At 44.2% G+C, this 27,956-nt stretch overlaps 1 protein-coding gene across 1 annotated transcript in view; it reads left to right on the top strand.

The window, feature by feature from the left end:
• Positions 1-27,956, top strand: part of CLASP1 (cytoplasmic linker associated protein 1) — a 4,127,769-nt gene that overhangs the window by 538,322 nt on the left and 3,561,491 nt on the right. Inside the window, exons 5-6 of the mRNA XM_044073692.1 lie at positions 1,147-1,238; positions 23,103-23,178. Of these exons, the coding sequence (XP_043929627.1) occupies positions 1,147-1,238; positions 23,103-23,178 (168 nt within the window). The remainder of the gene's footprint in view (positions 1-1,146; positions 1,239-23,102; positions 23,179-27,956) is intronic.

Genomic DNA, 27,956 nt, shown 5'->3' with positions numbered 1-27,956 from the left:
GGCCACAGAAATACCTCACAAAGAGGATTAGTGGCCTCAAACAGATGCCCTATGCAGACCATCTCAAAAAACTCCAGCTTTACTCGGTCGCATATCGCCTACTCAGAGGTGATCTTTGCCTAACATACAAAGCTATGTCAAACTCAGAGCTGTTGGACATGCTCCACTTAAAGAAATCCCAATCCCTCCGAGCTACACACTCTAGGAACCTAAACCTTGTCACCACAATAAACAGAACATGCAGAGGGATAGATTCCTGTCCCAGAGACTTCCCATACTCTGGAACAGACTACCCATCTATGTCAAACAGAGCTCCTCATTAGCACTCTTCAAGAAAAATCTTGATGATTGGATGGGAAATAGGAAATTCACCGCAGGGATCACTTCTGTGGCTCTGCTCGACAGGGGCACAGGAAAATAATTTTCTTGGGTGGTGAAAGCCAGGGTACATTTTTGGCTAAGCTTATATAGACCCTAGGCCTAATAGCCTAGTACCTACCTGTGAGACCTAACAAACAGCTTACCTCACCTTGCTGCTCACCGTAGCTGGTGGTATGACAATGACTGTGGCCAGCCAAACTGTTGCATCTCTTTCTTGTGTCTTCTTTTTAACTGCAGGCAGAAGTTGAAACTAGTTTATCTGGATATAAATAAATGTGTAAGTGAGGAAAGGGTCTGATGATTAGAGTGGGGAGAACTTGAAAAAAGTGCAGAAACTAAAGCATGTTGAAAGAGAATTTTAATGATAATATATAGTCAGTACTGTGGGGGAATGCAAGGTAAGAAGTGAAGGAGGATAGTGAAGTTGGAGAAGGCAAGAGAAAGGATATCCCAATGGGAGAAATTGGAAAAAGAAAGCTGAAAGAAAGAGGAAGTTTAGAATGATTTAGAATGACGGGTGATGGAGAAAGAAGGATGACAGCAGAAGGGTGGAGTAAAAGGAAGAATAATGGAAAGGTGAGGAAAAAGAGGAAGAGAGTGCCTGAAATCAATCTGAAGTAATTCCAGAAGTTCAGAGGTCTAGTACAAAAGGAGAAATATTCTAGGAGTGAGTAAATTTAGTTACCATTTTGTGTTGATGGTTGTATGTACAAGTAAGAGTTTATGCTTATGTATCTGTTTTTATTTCTGTGGTTTGTGTTGCAGTATGTCTGGGATCGGATGCTTGGAGGATTTAAACATAAGAACTACCGAACACGAGAAGGAATATGTCTCTGCCTTATCTCAACGCTTAATGCGTAAGTTATTTGTTTCACAGTCTTTACCAATGATGCATTGACTCCATTTTACTTTTGGTCCATCTGAAACACGTTTTTTGTCCTCTCCATTGCATTATTGTTTCAACCTTCCTGCATATCTAGCTAGATATCACTAACCGTTAAAGTAACATAGTGAACATGTGATTATGTTGAAGTTTGAACTTCTGATGTTTTTTAAAGGGATCATTATTATTATAGGGATTCATGTAAATGCAGAATTCATGTGGGGAGTTGTCATTTGCTCCAACCTGATTTTTGTTGAGTATATGGTCATCCGTAAGCTTGAGTGGCTGCAGCCTTGAGCTTTGGCCATTAGAGGGAGCAAGCTTTATAGAAAGAATCTGTGTCATATTACCTTTTACATTCTGTGCCATATGAAGTCACCAGTCAGTCCTCCGTGCATTGCATTATGTTCTTCCATATCACTCTTGTAGTATTCTTTAAATAAGGGATTCCTTGCCAAGGATAGCCCAACGTCTGGCCATTATACCAAAGCCTTAGGAATCTAAAGGTGCCATACATCCTGCATATGCTCCCCTCACAAGGTGTAGGGCATAAAGGTGATGTATGGACACACATACCTCAGAAGAGCTTTACCACCAGTCCTAATGCCATCATTGATCATCAGTCTGAAAGCTCCTTCTGTGCTGGTTACTGAGCTATGTTTCAAAAAAGTGCCTCATTGGGGTTTCCTCTTATCTATTTCTACTTTTACTTTTGTGAGTTTACCTGTCACCCAAAAAAAAAGAAAATGTTAGTGTGAAAGGCAGATTCCCCATAAAGTTCATCGCAAGCAGTCTCTCTTCTGTTTGGGTGCTTCTCATGACCATGCACAGTGTTCTGTCTGTCAGGTGTTGATTTCCAAGACCTCGTGCAGTTGTCTCTCTTCCTTGTCGATTTACTTGGAGAACTAACATCTTAAATTGTTGGCGCAAGGTGCTGTGGTGGAATCTTCCTGTCCTGAAGATCAGCCGCTGCCAGTAAAACTACCAAAAAAACTCAAGTCTGATTTCGCTGCTGTCCCGCATCCTCTGGGCATTTCTGTCAAGGCTGGTGAAAGCCCAGAGAATTGCCCGGTTGTTGTCTCCGTTTCCTCTGCTGAGATCTTGTTGGAGACTGGCATGCATCCAACTTCTTGCATGTCCCTGGAGACTCTGTAAATGTCCACTTCGGATGTTGATGGGAACCTTGACTGATTATTTCTGAGGAACCAAGTGGGATACAGCAAATCCTAGATGTTCTTCGTGTTTCACTGTTGCAGTCATCACATTTTGGTTGTCTGCCTGCAGGTAGCCCTCCGTCGGCCTGAATACCAGAGTATTGGGATTTCTGCATCAGATGCTGTCGCTTCTTCCATGACGTCAGGTCGTCAGGGGTATAAAATATGCAGCCGACTCCATTACATCAGCTTTTCTTGCCGTGCAGTGTCCGAAGAAGCAGTTCGCAAGTGCCGGTCGGCCGCCTCCTTAAATTTTCGTTTTTCAAGTTTCAGACCTGAAGTCTTCTAAAAGAGAAGTACCCCGTTGGGGATCCTTTTTTCTTGCTGTAACCGATGTCAGAAAAAGTTAATAATTGTCTTGCCTGGGGAAAGCCTCGCAAAGATTTTCATTTTTACTGTGTCACCTGTTTAGGCCCAGACCACGACGTCCCTTGCTATTGGTTTTGTGCCTTGTTCAACGTCTGAACTATTCGTCATCGGGCTATTTTTGTTGCTAAATTCTTTCTCTCTCGTTCTCCATATTCCGAAATGGCTTCGATAAGCCATCTGTCTGCCGATCTTCCGAAAAAACATAAGGATAAAGACAGAGACAGACTGCATAGGTTCAAAACTGCCGATGATGCTTCTGTTAAGCTAGTCTCTTTCTCAGCCACTGATACTCACTTCTACAGATTCGCAGGCCTCTACTGAGACCCATTCGGAGTCTGGTATGCAGCGAGATGCTTCAACTATGGAACCTGCGGATGTCTCTATCTTGGATGGGTCCGGAGCCACTGTGCAGGCACCGGCTTCTGAGGGTGTATTCAGGCCTTCCGATTTTTATATTAAACCAACGACTTCGTTTCAAACCAAAAATACCGAATTTCTCAGGCCCAGAGTTCGCACTACGCCTAGGAAACTGGCAACCAAAGCGCATTCTCAGGCCCACGTGCCTCAGAAACAAATGCTTAGAATGGCTGAAGATCTTATTACTTTAATTAGGGTAAGCCAGCCTTCCCCCTCAAAAAAACAAGAACTGATTTTCCTTCTGATTCTTCAGATCATGAGTCTGTTGACTCTGATCCTTCTGATTACCAGGACATACCCTTATCTACCTAAGAGGATTCTGAGACAGAGGTATCCATTCCCTCTGCTTCCCCACCAGAAGATTTTCCTTTGGTGAAACCCTGCATACCCTTAGAAAGCATTTCCGCCGGGAGTGCCAGGACTACCCACAGTCCAAAAAGAGACTCAGTGAATTTTTAAACTTGCCTCAGCACAGGCCTCTAGCCATCCCTCCTGTTCTGGAAATTGTAGATGATGTCTTCTTGGAATCCAGCTTTACCCCTGATACTTTGCCTCCAGCTCCCAGGAAACCTGACAGGTACTACAGAGTACCTGACTCCCACAAATTCCTTTTTAAGAATCCTACTGTGGATCCAGAGACCATTTCCCAGGGATCTAAAGGCATTAAGGCTACAACAGCCAAAAGCCCTACCCCTTCAGACAGGGACTCTAGGGCTTTAGACAGATTGGGTAAGAAGGTATACACCTCTGCTACTCTTGCCATCAGGGCTTTAAATTGCCAGTTTCATATGTTAAAGTATCAGCAACACATTATGGAGCTAATTAAACAGAAAATGATGTTGATTCCTGATTGTGCAGAACATAGATTTACAAGAGTTAATGCATTCTGCTAACCAAGTTGGAAAACATACTTTGCAATGTGGTTTTGTTGTCTTAGAAGCATCTTGCAGGGCTGCTGTCACTGGGTCTGTTCTTAGAAGGCATGCTTGGCTTAAGGAACATATCTTGCCAGACCATGTCAAAGCAAAATTACTAGATGCACCATTAAACCAAGAACGCCTGTTTGGCAATAAAGCAGAAGAGGTCCTTAAAAAGATGGAGGAAAAAGCTAAATCTATGCAAACTGTTAAAGATTTCCTACAGGTACAGCCACCTAGATTCAGTAGGCATTGGCCTTCTAAAAACTGGTCCTTTCCAATCCCTCCCAGACCTTCTCAGTCCAAACCCAGGGGCAGCAGACCACCAAGATTGCAGTCTCAGGGTATGCACAGATCTAAGCAATGGAGTGCTCCCACCGCTAAAACAGGGAGTAGTAAGCCACCATCCTATGGTAAAATCTCACAATGACTTATCCTTAACCCTTCCAAGCTTTGCCCAAGTACTTGCACCATTAGGAGGAAAACTTGCCCTGCATGCATAAAAACTGGAATACATCACCCAGGACAGATGGGTCTTGAACATTGTATGCCAGGGATACAGATTCTACTTCCACTCACTGCCAACCCCAAGCAAGTGGCCAGACCCCCCCCCCCCCAAAATCAGTGGGCAGAGGCCCAAAAGTAAGTACTTTTTCTTCTCAGTATCAAGGCTATTCAACTTGTCCCAGCAGAGCAAAGGGGTCAAGGTTTTTACTCCAGACTGTTTCTGGTACCCAGAAAAGAAGAAAACTCTTGGCGCCCTATCCTGGATCTGTCTATTCTCAACACCTTCCTAGTGGTTCCAAGGTTCAAAATGCTTACTGTCCAACAGCTGCTTCCTATGCTAGCCAAGGGCTCCCTGGCTAGCCACCCTAGATTTAAAAGAAGCTTATCTGCACATCCCCATAAGGGAATCTTGCAGGAAATGTCTACATTTCAGAGCAGGCTGTATGCACGATCAGTTCTCTGCACTTCCCATTAGCTTATCTACTGCACCCAGGGTATTCACAAAATGCCTAGCTCCAGCCATTGCATATTGCAGGCAGAGAAAAATTCAGATTTACCCATACTTGGATGATTGCCTGATTCAGACGGACAGTCAAGAAATGCTACTACAGCACCTGACATTTGTAAAGAGACTTCTAACTTCACTGTGGTACATCATCAACGAAAAAAAATCACATCTGGTACCCAGCCAACAGATTGTATTCCTGGGAGCAAGCTTGAACACAACTTCCCAGATGGCATTTCTCACTCCAGAAAAACAAATTTATTTGACAAATTACTTCAATCTACTGGCCACCAAAACCCAGCAATCTGAAAGAAAAATACTGCAAGCCCTAGGGTTCATGGCCTCTTGCATTCTACTAATTCCATATGCAAGACTGCATATGAGGAAACTTCAATGGTACTTAAAAAGTCTCTGGTGTCAACATTCTCAGGACCTGGAAACAATGATTCCTATCATTCCTTGCCTAAGGACAGAGTTCCTTTGGTGAGCAGAGGCCTGCTGCCACAACAAGGGTCTCCTTTTCACTCAACCCCCTGCCCCCTAAACCCTAAAAGACGCATCAGACTATGCATGGGGGGCTCACTTGGCAGGACAATGCATTCAAGGCAAATGGAGCCCAAAGCAAATGCACCTGCATATCAATCAAAAAGAAATTTTAGCTGTACAGAATGCTCTGACAGCCTTCAAATGCCTTATACTTCCAGGGCAACTATTGATAAAGACAGACAGCACCACAGTAATGTGGCACATAAACAAGCAGGGGGGAACCCATTCCTACCCACTCTGCAGATTAGCCATGGCTCTGTGGAACACAGCCTTAAGCAATCAAGTGCACCTGCAAGCTCAATTCCTGCCAGGCAAACTAAATTCACTGGCAGACGTCTTAAGCAGAAATCTAATGGACCCACACGAGTGGAAACTGGAACCCAAAATATTCAAGCTTCTGATCTACAGGTGAGGGGCACCAGAGGTGGACCTCTTTGCTTCCCCTCAGAACTATCAATTGAGCAAGTATTGCACCAGAATTACCCACAGCCAAGCATGGAAAGTGGATGCCCTGTCCTTCATGTGGGAAAAACCTCTCAATCTATGCCTTTCCTCCTCTGCCCCTCCTCTCAAAGGTTCTACTAAAGATCAAACAGGGCAAGCCAAGGACAATCCTGATTGCACCAGACTGGCCACGCCAGCACAGGTACCCCCTTTTGTGCAGTCTGACAGTAGTGCCACCATGGCACCTGCCTCAGACCCCATCCCTGCTGTCTCAGCAGGAGGGCTAGGTTTTGCATCCTCAGCAATAGACCCTGAACCTAGCAGCCTGGCTCATCCACTGAACTTATCACCAGCAGCCCTCAGTAAACAGGTGCTGGATGTCATCCTTGAGGCAAGGAGGCCTAGTACTAGAAAATCGTATTCGGAAAAGTGGAAAAGATACTGTTCTTGGAGCCAGTCTCAGGGAATGGACACAACTGTGCCCAGCTTACCTCATATACTAGATTACTTAACAGAAATGTTCCACAAAGGCCTATCCTTCTCTTCTATTAAAATTCATGCCTTTGCCTTCTCAGCTAATTATAATACTGAGCCACCCCTCTTCTCTCATCCTCTGGTCAAACAGTTCCTGAGAGGAGCCAAAAATGTAAGACCCCCCGCCAGGTGAGCTCCCATTACAGCCTGGGACCTTAACTTTGTATTGGAAAAGCTCACAATTCCATCCTTTGAACCTGCTGCTACAGCAGAGTTAAAATTCCTCTCCTGGAACACAGCTTTACTTCTAGCAATCACTTCAGCAAGAAGAGTGTCTGAATTGCAGGCCCTTACGGCCGTGGAACCCTTCATTATCTTCCATACGGACAGGGTTTCCCTCAGAACTAACCCATCATTTATGCCCTAGGTGGTATCTAGTGTGGCTTTAAACCAATCCATTAATTTGCCAACTTTTTTCCCTAATCCTCAGAATAAAGGGGAAAGGATCCTGCATTCCCTCGACGTGCACAAGGCAGCTTAGGTTCTATCTGGACAGGACTAAACCTTTCAGAAAATCTGACCAGCTGCTAGTCAGCTTTGCTACAGGGGCAAAGGGCAAGGCCATTTCAAAGCAAATCATTTCTAAATGGATAGCACACTGCATCCATTTCTGCTGCAAACACCATGGGAAACCTACACCACATGGGATTAAAACACATTCCACTAAGGCTACATCAATCTCTGCAGCATTTCTCAGGGGAGTCCCTACCAGAGACATCCTGGAAGCTGCAACCTGGAGCTCTGTACACACATTCACCAAGCATTACCACTTACCTATCTTATCTAAATCCAGAGCTGGATTTGCCACAGCAGTCTTACAAGGCCTGCTTGCCAGCCCTAATGCTTCTTGACTGCCTCCACCCATCCTCAGCTTTGGGAAGCAACCCAAATGTGATTACTGCAACAGTGAAACATGAAGAACATAGTGCAGTTGTGTACACTTACCATACATGTAGATGTTTGAGTGTATTCATTGTTGCAGTCCTGGTTACCCCCCCTCCAGCCACCTGACTTCTATCTATCCTTTTTGCTTGGCCATATCTTATATCATTGGTATTTGCTTTTTGCTGGTGGGGTTCCACACCACGTAATTGCTTCCTGTTTTGCGGGCTCAGACATCTGGGGCAAGAAAAACTGATGTAATGGTATCAGCTGCATGTTTTATACCCCTGACGTCATGGAAGAAGCGACAGCATCCGATGCAGAAATCCCAAGACTCTGGTATTCAGGCCTACTGAGGGCTACCTGCAGGCAGATAACCCAGATATGATGACTGCAACAGTGAATACACTCTAACATCTACATTTATGGTAAGTGTTATTAGCTGTACTTTCTGGAGGAGATTCATACTATGTTGATAGAGTGTAGGCAGGTGTCTGATCCTCCTAGGGTTTTTAGGGCAGACTTTCCGCAAAAGAAAAAACAAAAAAAACTAGCTTATTTCTCCTGCTGCTAAAGATCTGCAGCATGAATGACAGGAATTTACCCTGAAGTTGTTTAATGCCTTAATGGCTGTAAAGCCTCCCCAAGAAGTTTGTGTGCCTGCTTCCTCCTTGGTCATCTACTCTCCTTAAGAGTCCCAGAGAGCAGGAGTCTTCTGAAGAATATTTGGATTTTGTGGAAGAGTCTTTGGCATATTATTCTCAAGTCCCTTCTCCTTTGTATTATGCATCTAAGGAGGACAATTCTATTAGTCCAGACTTTCCCTTAGAAGAACTCTCCTTTGGTGACACTATTTTTCACATCATGGAATATTTCAAATGGGACTGTTCTCAGGTTTTTGATATTCAAAAGAGGTATTATGAACTCCTCCACATGGTTTCTCCTAAGCCCTCCGCTTTACCTCCAGTCTTGGCTGCCCTTCTCCTTTGTATTATGCATCTAAGGAGGACAATTCTATTAGTCCAGACTTTCCCTTAGAAGAACTCTCCTTTGGTGACACTATTTTTCACATCATGGAATATTTCAAATGGGACTGTTCTCAGGTTTTTGATATTCAAAAAACTCCTCCACATGGTTTCTCCTAAGCCCTCCGCTTTACCTCCAGTCTTGGCTGCCCTTTTAGATATGTATTCAGCAGCCTCTGTGACACCAGATTCTCAGCCTCCAGAAACTGGATAGATTTTACAAAGTGGCTAATGATTGTAAGTGCTTGTACAAATGTCCTTCTGCTGATCTTTCTGTAGTATCTGTCTCTTCTGACAAACCTTCTAAACTTTTGCCATCTACTAAACTACTTACTTCAAGTCAAGGACAGTAAAGCTATGAATGTTTAGGCAAAAAGGTATATACTACTGCCACCCTGTCCTGTCAGACTATTAATTACCAGATTCATGTAACCAGGTATGTTTTAGCCCTTCTTTCTCAAGCTTCTCAGCAATGTCTGACCTTTCTGATTCAGAAGAGGAAGGTCGTGTCCCTTTCTGTACTGAATTCTTTCTCTCAAGTGACTCACCACTCTATTAAATTTAGTTATGATGCAGCTGATGCTTACTGTAGGGCTGCTGCCTTTGGTTCTGTTTTGAGACTTTGATTGGCTTCATCTCCCTTACCTGATGGTATTAATACTAAATTCTTGAACGCCCCCCTTGATAATAAGAACATTTTTGGTTCTGGTGCTGCTGCTGAGCTTTTAAGTCCCTCCAGGATAAAGGCAAGGCCTTGCAGGAACTGAAACATATATTTGAGTCTTCTATCCCTAAGTTCCAGAGGAATTATCCATCCAAATCTGCTTTTTATGCAGACGGCCAATCTGTGCTCTTAAAAGTAAGAAGGGTTCTACGCATGTACCCCCTGCTACGTCTGCACAGACTCCTACTTCTCAGAAGCCTCCTTTTCAAGACAAACCAGACAGTTTATTTCTCCTTTCCATGGGCCAGGTTCCCTAATCCCTTCATCTATCCCTGCCCTTTCCTAGTTGTTTAAGGGTCACTCAAGACACTTTGGTTCTATCCATCATCTGCCAGGGATATTTCGTGGTGTGGAAATCCCGTCCTTTTCTGGGCATCCCTCAACCTTCTCATGAACAGCTTTCCTTCTATCCAGAATTACTTCAGGACCTTTTGGCTCTGGGCACCATTCAAGTTGTGCCCCCAGCCCAGAAAGGAGAAAGGGTTTTATTCCAGGATGTTTCTGGTTTCCCGGAAGGAATGCACCTGGAGACCCATTCTGGATCTTTCTCAACTAACACTTCTGAAAGTCCCTTCCTTTCCGATGTTTTTTTTTTCTATGCTTTCAGTTTGCTACCAGTCATTACCAGTTTAGAGTCTTGCCCTTCAATCTTGCCACAGTCCTCTCAGGTGTTCACCAAATGCATGGCAGTAGTTGCAGCCAGTCTGTGGTAAAAAGGAATCAAGGTGTTCCCATACTTAGATGACTGGCTTCTTGCTGCAACAACCAGAGCATATTTACTAACATCAAGGACTACTTTTTACAGCTCTGCTTATCTTCAAGCATCTTTATAAGTTTTTGAAAGTCATAGTTTCAGCTTTCATAGCAAACTACTTGATTAAGATGCAATCTGGACACAATCTCTTGTCAAGTATTTCTCACCCCAGAGATAAGGTGACCAATTTGGATCCCATATCATCATCATTACCCTCCTACTGTGCTGCTCACTAAAGCTTTAGGCCTTGTGGCAGCCTCGTTTATTGTAGGTCACTGAACCAGATTTTCATGAAGATTTTCCAGTGCATGTTATTCACAAAATGGTCATAACTAACAGACTTCCTTTCAGCTCCCATTTATTTTATTCAGTCTTGCAGGAATCACCAATACAGGAGGCTTGCATCCTCTTTCCTTCAGATGGGAAGACTTGTTTGTTCCTTCATCTCCAACAGCAGTATTTATCATTGTACGTCTCCTCTTTGACTTGGGGGATTATTTAGAGGGAAGGAGGGTCCAAAGAGTTTGGAAACCAGTAGAGGCCAGTCTTAATGTTAGCATCCAAAATAAGAGGGCAATCCTCCTAGCGTTGCAGGAATTTCAGGCCTTCGATCGTGATAGCCATACATTTGGACAATGTCAATAGTCTGATACAGCAACAATCAAGGAGGAATCAATTCTTACTCCCTTTACAAAGTGTCTGTTATAGTATGGCAGTGAGCTTTTGGATTCGGGTCACCTTGTAGTGGAAAGAGGCATTCCAGGGAAGTCCAGCTGGCTAGCAGATAGCAGGCAGGCTCAGCAGATCTGTCCTAATGTCTCACAGGGGATCTAGATTAGTGGCTCAACACATTTTCAATCACTGGGGCCAGCCTTGTTGCGACTTGTTTGCCTCTCCTTCCAACACAAAGTTCAGAAGCTACTACGCCTTAGCTTCCCACAGGGACAGTCATCATGGAATGCTTTAGTATGCCAGTGGTCCCCTGGTCTTCTTTACACCTTTCCCCCTCTTCCCTTTGTATCCCATTTTCTACAGACAGCATCATCTTGCAAATTAGGAGTAATCCTCATTGCACCATACTAGCCCAAACAGATTTGGTTTACTCAGCTGGGTATTGAGGAAGCCTCGTTGGCTTCCAGATCCACAACCAGATCTTCTTAAACATCCCTTCTCCACGGGTCAGCATCAGAACCTCTAGCTTAACCATATGGTTTCTCCAATAATAGCCAGACATGCTTCCCTTTTAAGGAACATAATCCACATTTTGTCTGCTTCTCAGAACTAGGCTATACAAAGGATTTATAAGAGTAAATTAACAGGTTTCTCTATTTGGGCAGCCAGTCAAAGGTTTGATCCTTATTCTTTTTCTGATGTTCTTCGTGTTTCACTGTTGCAGTCATTACATTTGGGTAATCTGCTGGCAGGTTGCCCTCAGTCGGCTTGAATTCCAAAGTCTTGGGTCCTGCGTTGGTTGCTGTCTCCTCTTCCATGACGTCAGGTTGTCAGGGGAATAAAACAGGCAGCCGTAGCCATTTTCTTTAGTATTTCTTGCTGCACGGTGCCCGAAGCAAAAACAGTTCGCAAGTGCCGGTCGTCCGACTCCTGAAATTTTCGAATTCGAGTTTCAGAACCAAAGTCTTCACTAAAGCGAAGTACCCCGTTGGGGAAACTTTTTTTTCTCCATACCGATGTCAGTAAAAGTTAATAATTGCATTACTTGTGGAAAGCAAATGCCTCATAAGGATTTCCATTTATACTGTATTCCTTGCCTAGGCCCTGATCATAACGTGCCTAGCTGTAGGTTTTGTGCTAGATTTAACCAACGCACTATTAAGCATCGGTATACCTTTGCTTCAAAATATTTTGGAAACAGACTTAACTATCCTGAAATGTCATCTGATAGCAACCTGACTACTGGAGTTCACAAAAAACGCAAAGAAAAGGACAGAGACAGACCGTCACGGTCTAAAACCGATGAAGCGTCTTCTAAGCCAGTCGCCGGTTTGCCGGTACTCAGTGAGGCACTTTCGCAGCCCCTGATACCTGCTACTTTCCAATCGCAGGCCTCTACCGAGACCCATGTGGAGTCCGTCACGCCGCAAGATTCTCAAAGTATTGTACCCGCGGATGTCTCTCCTTCGGATGGGTTCGGAGCCGCTGAGCAGGCACCAACTTCTGAAGGTGTCTTCAGGCCACAGCATTTCTATATAAAACCGAGGCCAGCTTCAAAAACAAAAGCAACTTCTAAAGCTAAAATAAACGATGCATGAGCCACGTGCACAGACCTCTATGCCCAAAAAGCAGATGATCAAAATGGCTGAAGACCTAATTACCTTGATCAGGGGTTCCCAACCCCCTCCTGATAAGAGGCCTAGGCTAGATACTGATTATGAATCTTCAGATCAGGTTTCTATTACTTCTGATTCCACTTCTGATCAGGAATTTTCTATACCACCCTATGAGGATTCTGATGCAGAGGAGTCTATCCCCTCTGCATCTCCTCCTGAAGATTATTCCTTTGGAGAAACCTTGCATACTTTGAGGGAGCATTTTCACTGGGAGTCAAGATTTCTCAGAATCAAAAAAGAGGCTTAGGAATTTCCTTATCCCTCAGCATAGGCCTTTAGCCATACCTCCTGTTTTAGACATTGTGGATGATGTGTTTTCGGAGTCAAGCTTGACTCCAGACCCCTTACCTCGGCTCCTAGCAAGCCAGACAGGTATTATAGGGTTCCTGACTCGCACAAAATTTTATTTAGAAACCCTGCTGCTGACCCTGAAACTATTTCACAGGGTCCAAAGGGTGTTAAGGCCTCAACAGCAAAAAATCCTACCCCCTCTGACAGAGATTCCAGGGACTGGATAGATGGGGAAAGAAGGTTTATACATCTGCAACCTTGGCAATTAGGGCCTTAAACTGCCAGTTTCATATGCTCAAATATCAACAACATGTTATAGGATTACTGAAATAGAAAATTATGTTGATTTCTGAATGTGCAGAAAGTAAAGAATTGCAGTTATTATTGCATGCAGCAGAACAAGTTGGAAAGCATACTTTGCAGTGTGGTTTTGATTCCTTAGAGGCCTCCTGCAGGGCCGCAGTTACTGGATCTGTGATTAGGAGGCATGCCTGGCTAAAAGAGCAAAATGTGCTTGATCATGTTAAAGCTAAGTTGCTGGATGCACCTTTACAGCTTGATACTCTGGTATTAAGGCAGAAGAAGTTTTAAAGAAAATTGAAGACAAAGCTAAGTCTATGCAAACTGTAAAAGACTTCTTACAAGTGCAGCCACCAAGATTCAGTAAACACTGGTCTGCAAAAAATTGGTCCTTTCCTGTGTCCGACAGAGCTCCACGGGGCAAATCCAGGCACCTTATAGGTTCTAGATACTAGTCACAGGATTCTTACAGGTCAAAACAATGGGGTGCTTCTACCTCCAAATCTGGAGGAAATAAAGTGCAACCCTACAGTAAACAGTTCCAATGACTTCCCTCTGACATCACCAAGCACTTATCTTTTGGCAGCACCCTTAGGGGGAAAATTAGCACTTTATGCTCAAAATTGGCAGTTAAAAACCCAGGACAAGTGGGTATTAAACATAGTATCTCAAGGATACAGATTCCACTTCCACACACTGCCGATTGCAAACGGTTGGCCAGATCTGCCAAAAAAATCAATGGGCAGAGGCACAGAAACAAGTTACGTTCCTCATGGATATGGTAGCTATTCAGCCAGTGCCAGAACAGGAAAAAGGACAAGGGTTTTATTCAAGACTCTTCTTGGTACCCAGAAAAGACTAGGCCTGGCGCCCAATACTGGATTTATCAATTTTGAACATATTCCTGGACATTCCAAATTTCAAAATGCTAACTTTGCAGCAGCTTCTACCCATGCTGGGCAAGAACGCTTGGCTGGTGACATTTGACTTAAAAGAGGCATACCTGCATATCCCAATAAGGGAATCATGCAGAAGATACCACCGTTTCAAGGCTGGCTTTATGCATTACCAATTCTCTGCACTGCCCTTTGGCTTATCTACTGCGCCCAGGGTCTTTACAAAGTGCCTGTCACCAGTAATTGCATTTCGCAGACAAAGAGGTATACAAATCTATCCTTACTTGGACGACTGTCTCATTCAAGCAGAGAACAAGGACATTCTTCTTCAGCATCTGGCGTTTGTGAAAAGGCTTCTAACATGCCTAGGGTACACAATAAACGAAAAGAAATCACAACTGGTACCCTCTGAAAAGATAACATTCCTGGGTGCAAGCTTGAATAAAACTGCCCAGATGGCTTTCCTTACGCCAGACAAATAGTGGTAACTGACTATTTACTTCAAACAGATGGCAACAAAAATCCAGTTATCTGCAAGACCCAACTCTGCAGGCTTTGGGGTTCATGGCATCCTGCATTCTACTAATTCCATATGCAAGACTGCATATGAGGAAACTACAGCAAAGGCATATCACCAAAACATGGGACGGGCTTTCACTCTAACCCCTGCCAGCCAAACCTTAACTACAGACGCATCAGACTATGCATGGGGGGGGGCCCACCTGGCGGGAAGATGCATTCAGGGCATATGGACCCCAAAACAAATGCATCTGCATGTCAACCAAAAAGAGATGTTATCTGTTCAAAATGCCCTGACAGCTTTCAAGGACTTACTTCATCCAGGACAACTACTGATAAAGACGGGCAACACCACGGTTATGTGGTACATAAACAAGCAAGGGGGCACACACTCATACCCCCTTTGCAGACTAGCCATGGCACTGTGGGACACTGCCTTGACTTACCAAGTACATCTTCAAGCTCAATTCCTGCCAGGAAAGCAAAATACTCTGGCGAACGACGTAAGCAGAAACCTTATTGGGCCCCCACACGTGGAAACTAGATCCACAAGTCTTCAGCATGATAACAAAGAAATGGGGTGTCCGGACATAGACCTATTTGCCTCTCCTCGGAATTATCAACTGGGCAAATTCTGCACAAGGACTTATCACAGATAAGCATGGAAAGTGGATGCCCTATCCTTCAGTTGGAAAAACCTATCAGTTTACCCCTTTCCTCCTCTGCCTCTTCTACCCAAGGTCCTACTAAAGGTCAGACAAGAAAAACCAAAGATGATATTAATTGCCCCGGACAGGCCCCCGCCAACACTGGTACCCAATCCTAAGGAATATGTCTCAATTCCCAGCTTGGTACTTGCCTCAGATACCTAACTTCCTGTCTCAGCAAAACAATCACATCCTGCACAGTCAGCTCCAAACACTGAACCTGGCAGCATGGCTGATCATGTAGTTATTCAAACAACACCTGTCAGTAAATCTGTGATGGATGTCATTTTGGAAGCCAGAAGGCCTAGTACTAGAAAATCTTATGCTGATAAATGGAAGAGATTCTGTGCTTGGAACTAAGCACCAAGGAACTGACACAGCAGAGCCAAATATTCCTCAGATTTTACAATACTTGACTGAGATGCTTGTCAAAGGCCTATCTTTTTCATCAATAAAAATCCATGCCTCTGCCATCTCGGCTTATTACAACACAGAGCCACCAATCTTTGTTCATCCTTTGATAAAGCAGTATCTTAGAGGGGCCAAAAATGTAAGGCTTCCCAGAAGATTACCAATCCCTGCATGGGACCTCAATTTTGTGTTGGAAAAGCTAACCTTGCCTCCATTTGAACCAGCTGCTACTGCAGATCTAAAGTTCTTATCATGGAAAACAGCTTTGCTCCTGGCAATTACTTCAGCAAGAAGGGTTTCAGAGCTACAGGCCCTCATGGCTGTGGAGCCTTTTATCATATTTTACCCAGACAGGGTGTCTCTCAGGACCAATCCTTCCTTTATGCCTAAGGTGGTTTCCAGTGTGGCTCTTAACCAAACTATTCATCTCCCAACTTTTTATCCAAATCCACAGAACAAGGGGGAGCGGATTCTGCATTCCTTGGACGTACACAGACAACTAAGCTTCTACTTGAGCAGGACTAAAGCTCTAAGAAAAACTGAGCAGCTACTGGTGGCATTTGCTGCAGGATCAGAGAGAAAGGCTATTTCAAAGCAGACTATTTCAAAGTGGATAAGCCACTGCATTTGTTTCTGCAACTTACATCATGGTAAACCGGTGCCCAAGGGCATTAGGTCTCATTCCACCAGGGCTGAAGCTACATCAGCAGCTTTTCTCAGAGGGGTACCAACCAAAGACATTCTAGAAGCTGCTACTTGGAGTTCTGTTCACACTTTTACAAAGCATTATCATTTACCTCTCTTCTCTAAGTCCAGGGCAGACTTTGCCACTGCAGTTTTGCAGGGCCTTATAGCCGCCCCTAATGCAGATTAGCTCCAGCCTCCCATCCATAGCTTTGGGATTCTACCCAAATGTAATGACTGCAGCAGTGAAACACGAAGAACATAGTACAGTTGTGTACACTTTCCATAAATGTAGATGTTTGATTGTATTCACTGTTGCAGTCCAGGTTACCCGCCCACCTGTTTTATTCCCCTGACGTCATGGAAGAGGAGACAGCAACCGATGCAGGACCCAAGACTTTGGAATTCAGGCTGACTGAGGGCAACCTGCCAGCAGATTACCCAAATGTAATGACTGCAACAGTGAATACTCTCAAACATCTACATTTATGGTAAGTGTACACAACTGTACTTTGTAGATGCTTTACAGTCCTTCTCCATTGTTCAACGAAGATTCCAGCTACTGTACCATCAAAGTGCAGTTAGCTGCCATTTCTATACCAAAACAATACATTTGCTTGTTTTAAATTGTGCATGATTCATAGGTTGGTACTAGGCTATCAGCCCTAGGCCTATACAAGCCTAGCCATAACAATTCCCTGGCTATTTCTTCCCACACTATATACTTCCTTGGACCCCTGTCTAGCAGGGCGACTGACGTGATCGCCGGGGTGAATTTCCTTTCTCCCATTCAATCATCAAGGTTCCTTTTGAAGATGGCCAAAGAGGCGCTCTGCTTGACATGTATGGGGCAGTCTATTCCAGAGTCTGGGGAGTCTCTGGATCAGGAACCTATCCCTCCAGCATGTTTTGTTTATTGTGATGACAAGGTTTAGATCCCTGGAGCGTGTGGCTCTGAGGGATTAGGATTTCTTTAAGTGTAGCATGTCCATCAGTTCTGGGTTTGACATGGCCTTGTATGTTAAGCAGAGATCGCCTTGGAGTAGAAGATATGCAATGGAGTATAGCTGGAGTTTTTTAAGGTGGTCAGCATAGGGCATCTGCTTTAGGCCTGTGATTCTTTTAGTGAGATATTTCTGCGGCCTTTGCAGTTGTTGCAGATGTCTTGAGAGGTACATACCAAATGGGGCGTTGTATTCTATAATGAGTCTAATGAGGGATGAGTACAGTGGGACAATGACCTCCTTTTTTCTGGATGAAAAGCCCTTAGTGATGAGGTGTGCCACATAGAAGGTTTTCCTGACTGTTGTGGCGATGTGGTTATCGAAGGTGAGACCACTGTCCACCTGTGTCCCTAAGTCTCTTATCACACTTTCGGTGTTTAGTGTACTGCCACCTATGTGGTAATTCACGGGTACATGTTTTTTCCCAAAGGGGATATCTGTACATTTCTTGGCATTGAGCTTGAGCCCATGGCTCTGACACCAAGCATCTGTTTCTGTAAGGTCCTTTTGTAGAGTATCCACGTCATTTGGGGATTCAGTAATGGCTCCCAGTTTGCAGTCATCTGCAAACTTTGTTAGCCAGAGTCCCTTAGTGTTGGCCTGTACTTCAGAGAAGTAGATGCCAGACAAGAGAGGTCCCAGGACTGAACCCTGAGGTACTCCACTTGTCACTTGTCTGGAGCTGGATTTGAAGTCAGCTACTTTTACAGTGTGGGTTCTGTCAGTAAGCCATTGGGCAACCTATCGAGTGACGTAGGGATTAATGCCCTGCTTTAGTAAGTTTATCTATGATTCCAGAGTAGGGGGTGGTGTCAAAGGCCTTGGAGAGGTCCAGATAGGCTGTGTGGACTGCCTTACTCTCTTCCACGGCTCTGGAGACTGATTCGAACGGGCCTTCACGAACCCAAACTCGGTGTGGTCCAGTGTTTGAAGGTTGCCAATGTCTTTGTTTATAAGTTCCATGATAATACGTTCCATGGCCTTGCAGATCAGTCTTGTCAGACTGATGGGGCGTTAGTTCCCGAGATCCAAGGTGGATCTTCCCTTGTGGAGTGGGATAACTGTAGCTGTGCGCCACTCAGTGGGCATGAAGCCTGAGTTGAGGATATGATTAAACATGACACTTGGGTGAGGTGCCAGTTAATTTTGTAGTTCATGTAGTACACAGCCCGGGATGTCATCTGGTCCCATGGATGCTGTATTCTTAGCTTTGGAGAATGCATTTTTTTACCTGTGTGGCCGTTATCGGAATTTGGCAATCTTCCGGTATTGAGATGGGCCATTTAGGGGATGAGAGGGGATGAAGTTGGCACTGAATCGATCTGTCAGGATATTGGCAATATCCTTGGGATAAGTATATTTAATGCCATTCTGTTGTAGCTCAGAGCAGATCTGAGCATTGCCATTTAGATTCTTGACAGAGTTATAGATTCCTGACATAGTTATAGAATGCCTTGTGGTTGTCTTTGGAATCTTTGGCAGTTTTATTTTCGTAACTAGCTTTGGAGGATTTGATGAGGGATCTCAGCTTCTTACTGAGGCTGGTAAGGGAGATTTTTGCATCCTGGGATTTTCCTATTTTCTGCAACAGTTTTTTCCTTTTGTTGTAAAGTTTGTTTATGGCAGGGGACCACCAGATTGGCTTCCTTATTTTGGAGGAGAGCATCTTGGTTCTATTTTGGATGGCATGATTCATGCATGAGTGGATGTGCTCGTACAGTGCCTTAGTGTAGGACTCGGCAGTTGAACTTTCAGTTCCCGTCTGCATGGGTGTCATGAAGTTTGTAACTTCTGGCTTGAGTAGCATGAAGTTGTCTTTGGAGAAGTTTTTTATGGAGGTTTCCTTACTGGGGGGTGGGGGTGGGATGTGGATGTTAAGGGTGATTAGCTTATGATCTGACCTGACCAATGAGGGGTGACCATAGGTGTGGAGCATCGATCTCCCATGTTGGTAATGACCAGGTCTAGGATATTGGAGCCCCTGGTGGGACTATGGATTAGTTGATCCCGGGCATTGGAATTTATGAATTCCAAGAACCATGGGCAAAGTTGGTACACGAGTAGTTTTCCCAGTTAATGGCAGGGTAGTTGTAATTACCCAGTATTAGGGTGTTTGGTTGTATATTAATATTTTCCAGTATGTTTAGTATGACTTTCCTCAAAGGGAGTGTTCCTTCTTCACCTGCCTATTAAGGATTTTCCTCCCCAGGGTTTGTTAGTTCTGGAAGCACCATCAAAACCTTCATTCTAATCAGCTTCATCTGCGGACTTGAAGTATTTATCTTGTAAAACAATTTTTCTGGTGGCTGTTATATCAGCTAGACAAATTTCAGGGCTTCATCCCCTCTCTGGCCAGTAATCAAGGAGCCTGAACCCTCACCACTGACACTGGACATGGCTGTTCACTTGGAATACAAAATGGATACACTCAGTATTTCCAGATGCAAACCTCTCTGCATCAAGCACAAATATCCTTAAGAGCACACAGGGCACACACTCAGCCCAGGGTCTGGGTGTCTTTATCTGTCTCTCTCCAGGTCCCCAGTTAGACTTCCCACTGGCACAGCTGTAGTGTTCGGTCCTCAGCAGAGTGTCCAGGCTAAGTTCTTTCTGTGAAGCCAGTGCTCCATGTCTCTGGCCAAGTAGCTTACACACACACACTTAGAGATTTAATTTTCACACACACTCTGAGATTTAATTTTTACACACACACGCACACACACACTTTGAGATTTAATTTTCATGCGCGCACGCGCACACACACACACACACACACACACACACACACCTGCCTGGGAAAGGCTGGCACAGATTACCCACTCTGCCAACTTTGCACGGAGTATAAGGTAGATTCACTGCTACCAGTCAGCTACTGTAAGGCTGTTAAAAGGGTATCCAATTATGTTGTTGTTGTCTTTCAGCTTTTCCCGGTTAGGGATTGCCACAGCGGAACTCCGGTCCGCTAATGATTGGCAGTAGATTTTCACGAATGCCGAGGTGCCAGCTCGACATTCAACCTTCAATGAAGGCACGCCCTTTTACGCATGTCTTTCGAATACCCACCCAACTGTGGGGAGGACATGCAGACTCCATACAGAAGGCACTCCCCGCACTCCAGCCGAGAATCGTACGGGAGAACCTCTTGCTGTGAGGCAACAATGCTATCGCTGCACCACCGCGGAAGTATACTGAGTGAAATTCATATTAATACAAATGGTAATGTTGACCAAACAGCCAGACTTTCAGGAGTGGCCACTGTTATCACCAAATAAATATATGAAAATGCTCTCAAAACTTAAATATTTTTCTAAAATGAGAAGTTTAAATATATTTAATAATAAATAATAAAAGAGCATGAAAATACTTAATATCTATTTACAGTAAACACCAGAGTTTCAGTCACAGAGAGTATTAAAAATAACAGCGATGGAAAGTTTCACACAGGTGTAGAAAAACATTATTTAGCTAGTCGCTGTATCTATTCCTTATTGACTAAAAGAATTACTGTTCCTACTTACTGAACAGAGCAAGGCAAGATGGGTGAGAGTGGTCCTTGTTGTCGGATCCCAGACAGAATACAGAATCTTCCTGAGACTTCAGTCTCCTTTAATATTAAAACATTATTTCTGTACAGAATGACATCACATACATCTGGTCATTTGACTCTGTTTCCTGCACTATCCCCCATCACTAGAAGCTACCAGGGTTTAACACCTATGATCTACAATGCACACACAGCATTGCTCAGATGTGGTGCAGCTGCTTGAAGTCACAAAACTATAAAACATTCCACTCTTTCTACAGGAGGTACAACCTGTTCTCTAGTACAGACATTGCATTTCTGGCTCCCTTCAAATCCGTGGGACAACATCTTTATGACTTAAACCATAAAGTAATTTAATTTTAAGAATATGTTTTTCAAAATTAATTTAACTTCAAGAATATTTTTTTCAAAGTCAGGTGGATTAATATTTTCTCTCCCAGTATATGCTGTTACAATGTATACATTTAATTCAGTTACAGTAATACATGTATATTTTTCTTTCCAGCAGGACACACGCTGGATACATTTTAATAAAAGCAAACCTCACAAATACATTTTCGGCATAAGCATCTGTACAAATCAGTTTGATAAACAAATGACAGGTAATTATTTACAAAATTCCAGGTAGCTGTGCTAGCAGAAGTTATACATCCACTGCCCCACTTCTCCTGGTATGACTGGCAGTACCTCCTATCATCACACATGGCTCAACTGTCATTGCTCTATATTTGGACGTTCACAAGGATAGAGTCAGTTTAACTCTTCTGTTCCTACAGTGCATCAGAAAGCGACATTAACCAATCTGTTACCTAACGATGTTTCCAAATTATTCCAAGAAAGGGGAGTACCTACCACACACCTCAGATTTCAAAACAGAACCAAAACGTTCAGAAAGGGCACTTAATAGTTTCTTCTTTGCTCCTAAAAGATTGGGCTATTAAGTTTCTAAGCAAACTCTGTTCACATGTCTGTCAGATTGTATCTCTTTTGTCTACTCTAGCAAAAAAAAAAAAAAGACCCTAAGTTCAAAACCCAATTGTCTATTCCACAAGTTCTATGATCACCTCTACGCCCTTTTCAGGACTTCCTCTTTTGATGACATTTGTGCAGGAACAACATGGCCTACCCTGCAGACCTTTTCCAAATATATACTAGACATTGTTTCTAGAACCAGAGCTGCATTTGGATCTTCTCTTCTCAAAGGTATCCTGTCATGATTCCATCCGAGATCTCAGGTAGCTGTGAATTCTGTTCAAACTGTCGGATTGGATGGATATATAAAACAAGATATTGAAGTTAAGTACTTACCATAATACTGGATATTTTTCATCCAAGCCCCTGTGATACAACATCCCTCCCTCCATCTTGCATCTAAACAATCATGATTCTGTTTCACCAAACATCATTACTGGTCTTCTGGTGTATATTGTCACTAAGCAGCAAAGTCATTCTGAAGAGGAGGCACACAGGGGATTATGGTAAACTTTGAAGGAGCTTTGAGGCTTTAGAGCACTAGCTAATGGCTTTATTGGCTCCGAGGGGTGGCTCAGTGTACTCAACTGTTGTATCAGATGGACTTGGATGAAAAGAATCCAGCATTATGTTAAGTATATAGCTTTCATTTTTAGTATAGCCAGTAAAGTACCATGTGTTTCTACAGTGGGAGCAAACTTGAGTGCCCAGAGAAAATTGACACAGACTTGGTGAAAACATATGGACTTGATGCAGACAGTGGCCAGAAGTCAGGACTGAACCTCATGCCCTGGAGTTTTGGGGCAGAGAGCCTTCCATTGAGCCATTGTTTTGCCCTAGGCAACTCAAGTACGTTGTATTTTGTTGTTGGCATAGTAGAGCTAAGTCATGATCTAGATGCCTTCCTTATTTTTAGCTCTGATTGGTATCACATAAGCATTGCTGAGAGTCCTCAAGTGATAATGGTTTGGTATGCCAGTAGTGTCGATTTTATCTCCCTATGTGCAGTATGTCCTGCATTTCACTCACTATATTACAGCCTAGGAAGGAGACTGTCCTCTAAGTGAGCCTTCCCTGAATGGCCTGTCATCCTAACATATTGAACTTGATGTAAAAGCCAAGGTCACTGTAATTGTCTGACAGCTCAGGAGCATCTCTACGGTTGTTGACCATAATGGCATATTTTAATTTTATTCTTTGCACTCACTATTGAAGTTTGATAATTTACCTTTACAAATGTTAGTTAAGAAAATGTTGAGGAAAGTAGCTGGTTAAGCTGAATTGATAGTTATATGCTATTTTAATTTTTTTCCTTCTGTTGCAGATATGGGGCTCATAGCTTAACACTAAGTAAAATTGTACCACACATATGTAATTTACTCGCAGATCCAAATAGCCAGGTGAGAATTAAATTCTTCTTAAAATGTGCTATCTGCATGGCTTTGAATTTTATATGCATGTATAAAGGTCCTTGAAATGTATCCTGCTTAGTAGCACCAGATTAATGTCCAGCTAAGTTTGGTTCAGTCCATTTTGTTGTCATAAAACTCTTTTTGTTACTATGATTTATGTTATAAGGCATCAGGACAGCTAGTATATATGTACATGTGTGCACATGTCTTTCTGGATGTCCTTCTATTCCTATGTTGCAGTATTCTGCATATGGGTATACCCTTCTAATCTCATGTACATGCGTCCAGTATCCAAAAGTTTCAGTCCCTCCTAGGTGCGTGAGATGTCAGGTCTAGGCAAGAGTACGTAGGCCATAAAAGGGATGTCAGCACACAGCAGTCCTCAGAAATTTCCAGTCCAGGTGATATTCTTCATGTTTCGCTGTTGCAGTCATCACACCTGGGTTATCCTGCCAGGGTTAGCCCTCAGTCTGCCCGAATACCAGAGGCTTACTATTTCTGCTTCAGTTGCTGTTGCTCCAGGACTGACATCAGGTCGTCAGTGGTATAAAATCAGTCTTTCTTGCCGAGGAGCCCAAAGCAGAAGCAATTTGCACTAGTGCCAGTTGGCCGCTACCTGAGTTTTCGTTTCCGAATTGACGTTGATGTCTTTTAAAGCTAAGTACCCCGTTGGGGATCCTTTGATCCTTTTTTCTTGCTCTAACCGAAGTCAGAAAAAGTTAACAATTGTCTCGCCTGTGGAAAGCAAATACCATACCGAGACTTCCATTCTTACTGCATCACCTGTTTAGGCCCAGACCACGATGTCCCTGGCTGTCGTTTTTGTGCTTTGTGCTGTGCCGGAACTATACATCGTCGGGCCCTTATTGTAGCTAGATATTTTCGCTGTCAGTCCTCGAATTCCGATATGGCTTTGGTAAGCCATCCAACTACCAGTCTTCTGAAAAAACGTAAGGATAAAGACAGAGACAGACCGCACAGGTCCAAAACCGCCGATGACGTGTCCGTTAAGCTAGTCATCAGTTCTCCAGTCCTCAGTGAGGCACTTTTGCAGCCCCTGATGCCCGCTTCTGTGGATTTGCAGGCCGCTACAGAGACCCTTTCGGAGTCCGGTATGCCGCGAGACTCTTCTTCGACTAAGGATCCTGTGGATGTCTCTACCTTGGATGGGTCCGGAGCCGCTGAGCAGGCCAGGCACTGGCTTCCGAGGAAGTTCTTTGCACTACCAGTACTCAACACAAATCAGTGACCTCTTTTGCCCCTTCAGTTCTTTCTAAAACTACAGAGTTTCTAAGGCCAAGGGTACGAACTACACCCAAAAAACAATGACCCAAGCTCAGGCAGCTGCTTCCATGCCTCAATCTCAGATGCTTAAAATGGCGGAAGACCTTATTATGCTTATTAGGGGAAGCCAGGCTACCCCCTTCCAAAAGAAAGAGACTTGCCCCCAGTAGTTTTATCTGAACAGGAGTCCGATGACTCTGACATTTCTGAATATGAAGACATGCAATCAGTCTGCTTATGAGGATTCTGATGCAGAGGAATCCATTCCTTCTACCTCTCCACCCGAGGATTTTTCATTTGGTGAATTTCCAGTGGGAATGTCAGGACTATCCTCAGTCAAAAAAGAGACTCAGGGAATTCTTAGATTTACCACAGCACAGACCTTTAGCCATTCCTCCTGTCCTGGATGTTGTGGAGGATGTTTTTTATGGAATCCAGTTTGATCATGACACCCTTCCCCCTGCTCCCAGGAAACCTGACAAGGTACTACAGAGTCCCTGACTCTCACAAATTCCTTTTCAAAAATCCTACTACTGAGCCAGAGGTAATCTCCCAAGGACCTAAAGGAATTAAAACATCCTCAGCTAAGAATCCCACCCCCTCAGACAGGGATTCCCGAGATTTAGACAGATGGGGTAAAAAAGTATATACCTCTGCAATTCTTGCTATTAGAGCACTACATTGTCAGTTCCACATGCTGAAATAGCAGCAGAATACCATCAAACTCCTCAAACAAAAAATATCTTCCTTTCCTGCTTGTGCAGAAAATAAAGAATTACAAGATCTTATGCATTCTGAAAGTCAAGTTACTAAGTAAACCTTGTAGTGTGGCTTTGATGCCCTAGAAGAGGCTTGCAGGTTAGCAGTCTCTGGTTCTGTCCTTAGCAGGCATGCTTGGCTTAAGGAACAGACCTTGCCAGACCATGTCAAATCAAAATTATTGGATGCACCATTGAACAAAGACAATTTGTTTGGCACCAAGGCAGAAGTGGTCTTAAAAAAGATGCAAGAAAAAGTTAAATCTATACAGACAGACTTTTTACAGGTCCAGCCTCCAAGGTTCAGTAGGCATTGCCCCTCCAAGCACTGGTCCTTTCCCTCCAGGCCAGCTCAGCCCAGACTTGGGGGAAGAAGACCCCCCCCAGACAGCAGTCCCAGGGAATGCAGAGATCTAAGCAGTGGAGTTCCTCCTCTTCAGAAACGGGGAGTGCTAAGCCACCCCCCTTATTGTAAGAACTCACAATGACTTCACACCTCCACCCCTTACCTCTGCCCACCTGCTTGCACCCCAAGGAGGAAAACTCTCCTTCTATGCAAACAACTGGGCCTCTGTTACCAACGACCAAAGGGTCCTCAACATAGTGTTCCAGGGATACAAACTTTATTTCCACACTCTGCCAACCCCAAAAGGGTTCCCAGATCTTCCTCCAAATCAGTGGACAGAGGTCAAGAAACAAGTCCTTTCCCTGCTGTCCATAAGGGCAATACAGCATGCTCCTGCATACCAGATAGGCCAAGGTTTCTATTCCACACTCTTCCTGGTACCCAGAAAAGAGGGCACCTGGCACCCAATCCTCGATCTGTCCATTCTAAACACCTTTCTGGTGATACCAAAATTCAAAATGCTCACTCTCCAGCAGCTTCTTCCTATGCTTTCCAAGGCTGCTTGGTTAGCCATCCTAGACCTAAAGGAGGCCTACCTTCACATCCCAATCAGGGAATCTTGCAGGAAATATGTACTTTTCAGGGCAGGATCTATGCACTTTCAGTTCTCTGCTCTTCCCTTTGGCTTATCCACTGCTCCCAGAGTTTTCACAAAATGCCTGGCTCCAGACATTGCTGTTTGCAGACAAAGAAATATTCAAATTTACCCCTACTTAGACGATTGCCTGATTCAGGCAGACAGTCAGGAAAAGCCGTTACAGCACCTAACCTTTGTAAAGGACCTACTGACCTCCCTGGGGTATACTGTCAACGAAAAGAAATCAAAACTAGTCCCCACACAAAAAATTGTATTCCTGGGAGCAAGACTGGACACAGCATCCCAGATGGCATTCCTTACACCAGAAAAACAAGCCTACATGACAGGCTACTTCTCTCAACTAGCCACCAGAACCCAGTTATCTGCAAGGAAAATCCTGCAAGCTCAAGGGTTCATGGCCTCCTGCATTCTTCTCATTCCATATGTCAGACTGCATATGAGGAAACTACAATGATACCTAAAAAAGCCTTTGGTGTCAACACTCTGAAGACCTGGAAACTGTCATACCAGTTATACCCATTCTACGGAAAGATTTTCTTTGGTGGACAGCAGCATGCAACCACAACAAGGGACTTCCCTTCTCACAACCCCACGCCTCCCAAACCCTCACCACAGATGCATCAGACTGTGCCTGGGCTGCACACCTGGATGGCAGGTAGATTCAGGGCCATTGGAGCCAAAGTCAAATACATCTGCACATCAACTAAAAAGAGATGCTAGCTGTTCAGCATGCTCTGACAGCCTACTCTCCCCAGGGCCTCTACTGATCAAAACAGATAATACCACAGTGATGTGGTATATCAGCAAGCAGGGAGGGACTCACTGTAATCCTCTCTGCAGGCTTGCCATGACTCTTTGGCACATGGCCTCAGCCATGCAAATACACCTGCTAGCACAATTGCTGCCAGGCTCTCTAAACTCTCTGGCAGATAACTTAAGCAGAAACCTGCTAGACCCACACAAGTGGCAGCTAGACCACAGAACCTTCACCCTTGTAACCCAGAAATGGGGCACCTCAAAGGTGGACCTCTTCGCCTCCCACTCCAATCATCAGCTCAGCAAATTCTGCACCAGGGAACCTCACAGCAAGGCCTGGAAAGTGGATGCTTTATCCTTCCAATGGGTAAACCTCTCTGTCTTTGCATTTCTCCCTCTACCACTCATTTCAAGGGAACTGCTCAAAATAAGGGAGGAAAAACCAAGGGCAATCCTGATTGCCCCAAACTAGCCATGCCAGCACTGGTACCCACTGCTGCGCAGCCTGTCACCCCTGCCACCATGGCAACTACCTCAAATCCCAACACTCCTGACCCAGAAGAATGGAGAATTCATGCATCCCCAATTGAAGACCTTCAACCTGGCAGCCTGGCTTATTCCCTGATCTCTCCTCAAGCGGCTAGCCTAAGCAAACAAGTCCTGGATGTTATAAGCGAGGCCAGACGCCCCAGCACTAGAAAATCCTATGCTGACAAGTGGAAAAGGTTTTGCACCTGAATCCAGGCTAAGGGAGCTGAAACAGCACAGCCATCCCTACCTCTCATCCTGGATTACCTAGCCGACCTACTACACAGGGGTCTATCCTTCTCTTTTATTAAAATTCATGCATTTGCCATCTCTGCTGATTACAGCCTATACATGTCAAGCAGAGTGCCTCTTTGGCCCTCTTCAAAAGGAACCTTGACGATTGTATGGGAGAAAGGAAATTCACCCCGGGGATCAT

This window comes from Protopterus annectens, chromosome 6.part0 (assembly GCF_019279795.1).
Source record: "Protopterus annectens isolate FY-2018-M chromosome 6.part0, PAN1.0, whole genome shotgun sequence".
Lineage (NCBI taxonomy): Eukaryota > Metazoa > Chordata > Ceratodontiformes > Protopteridae > Protopterus > Protopterus annectens.
The sequence above is the reverse complement of the archived record's forward strand: the minus strand, read 5'-3'. Positions and strand labels throughout refer to the sequence as shown.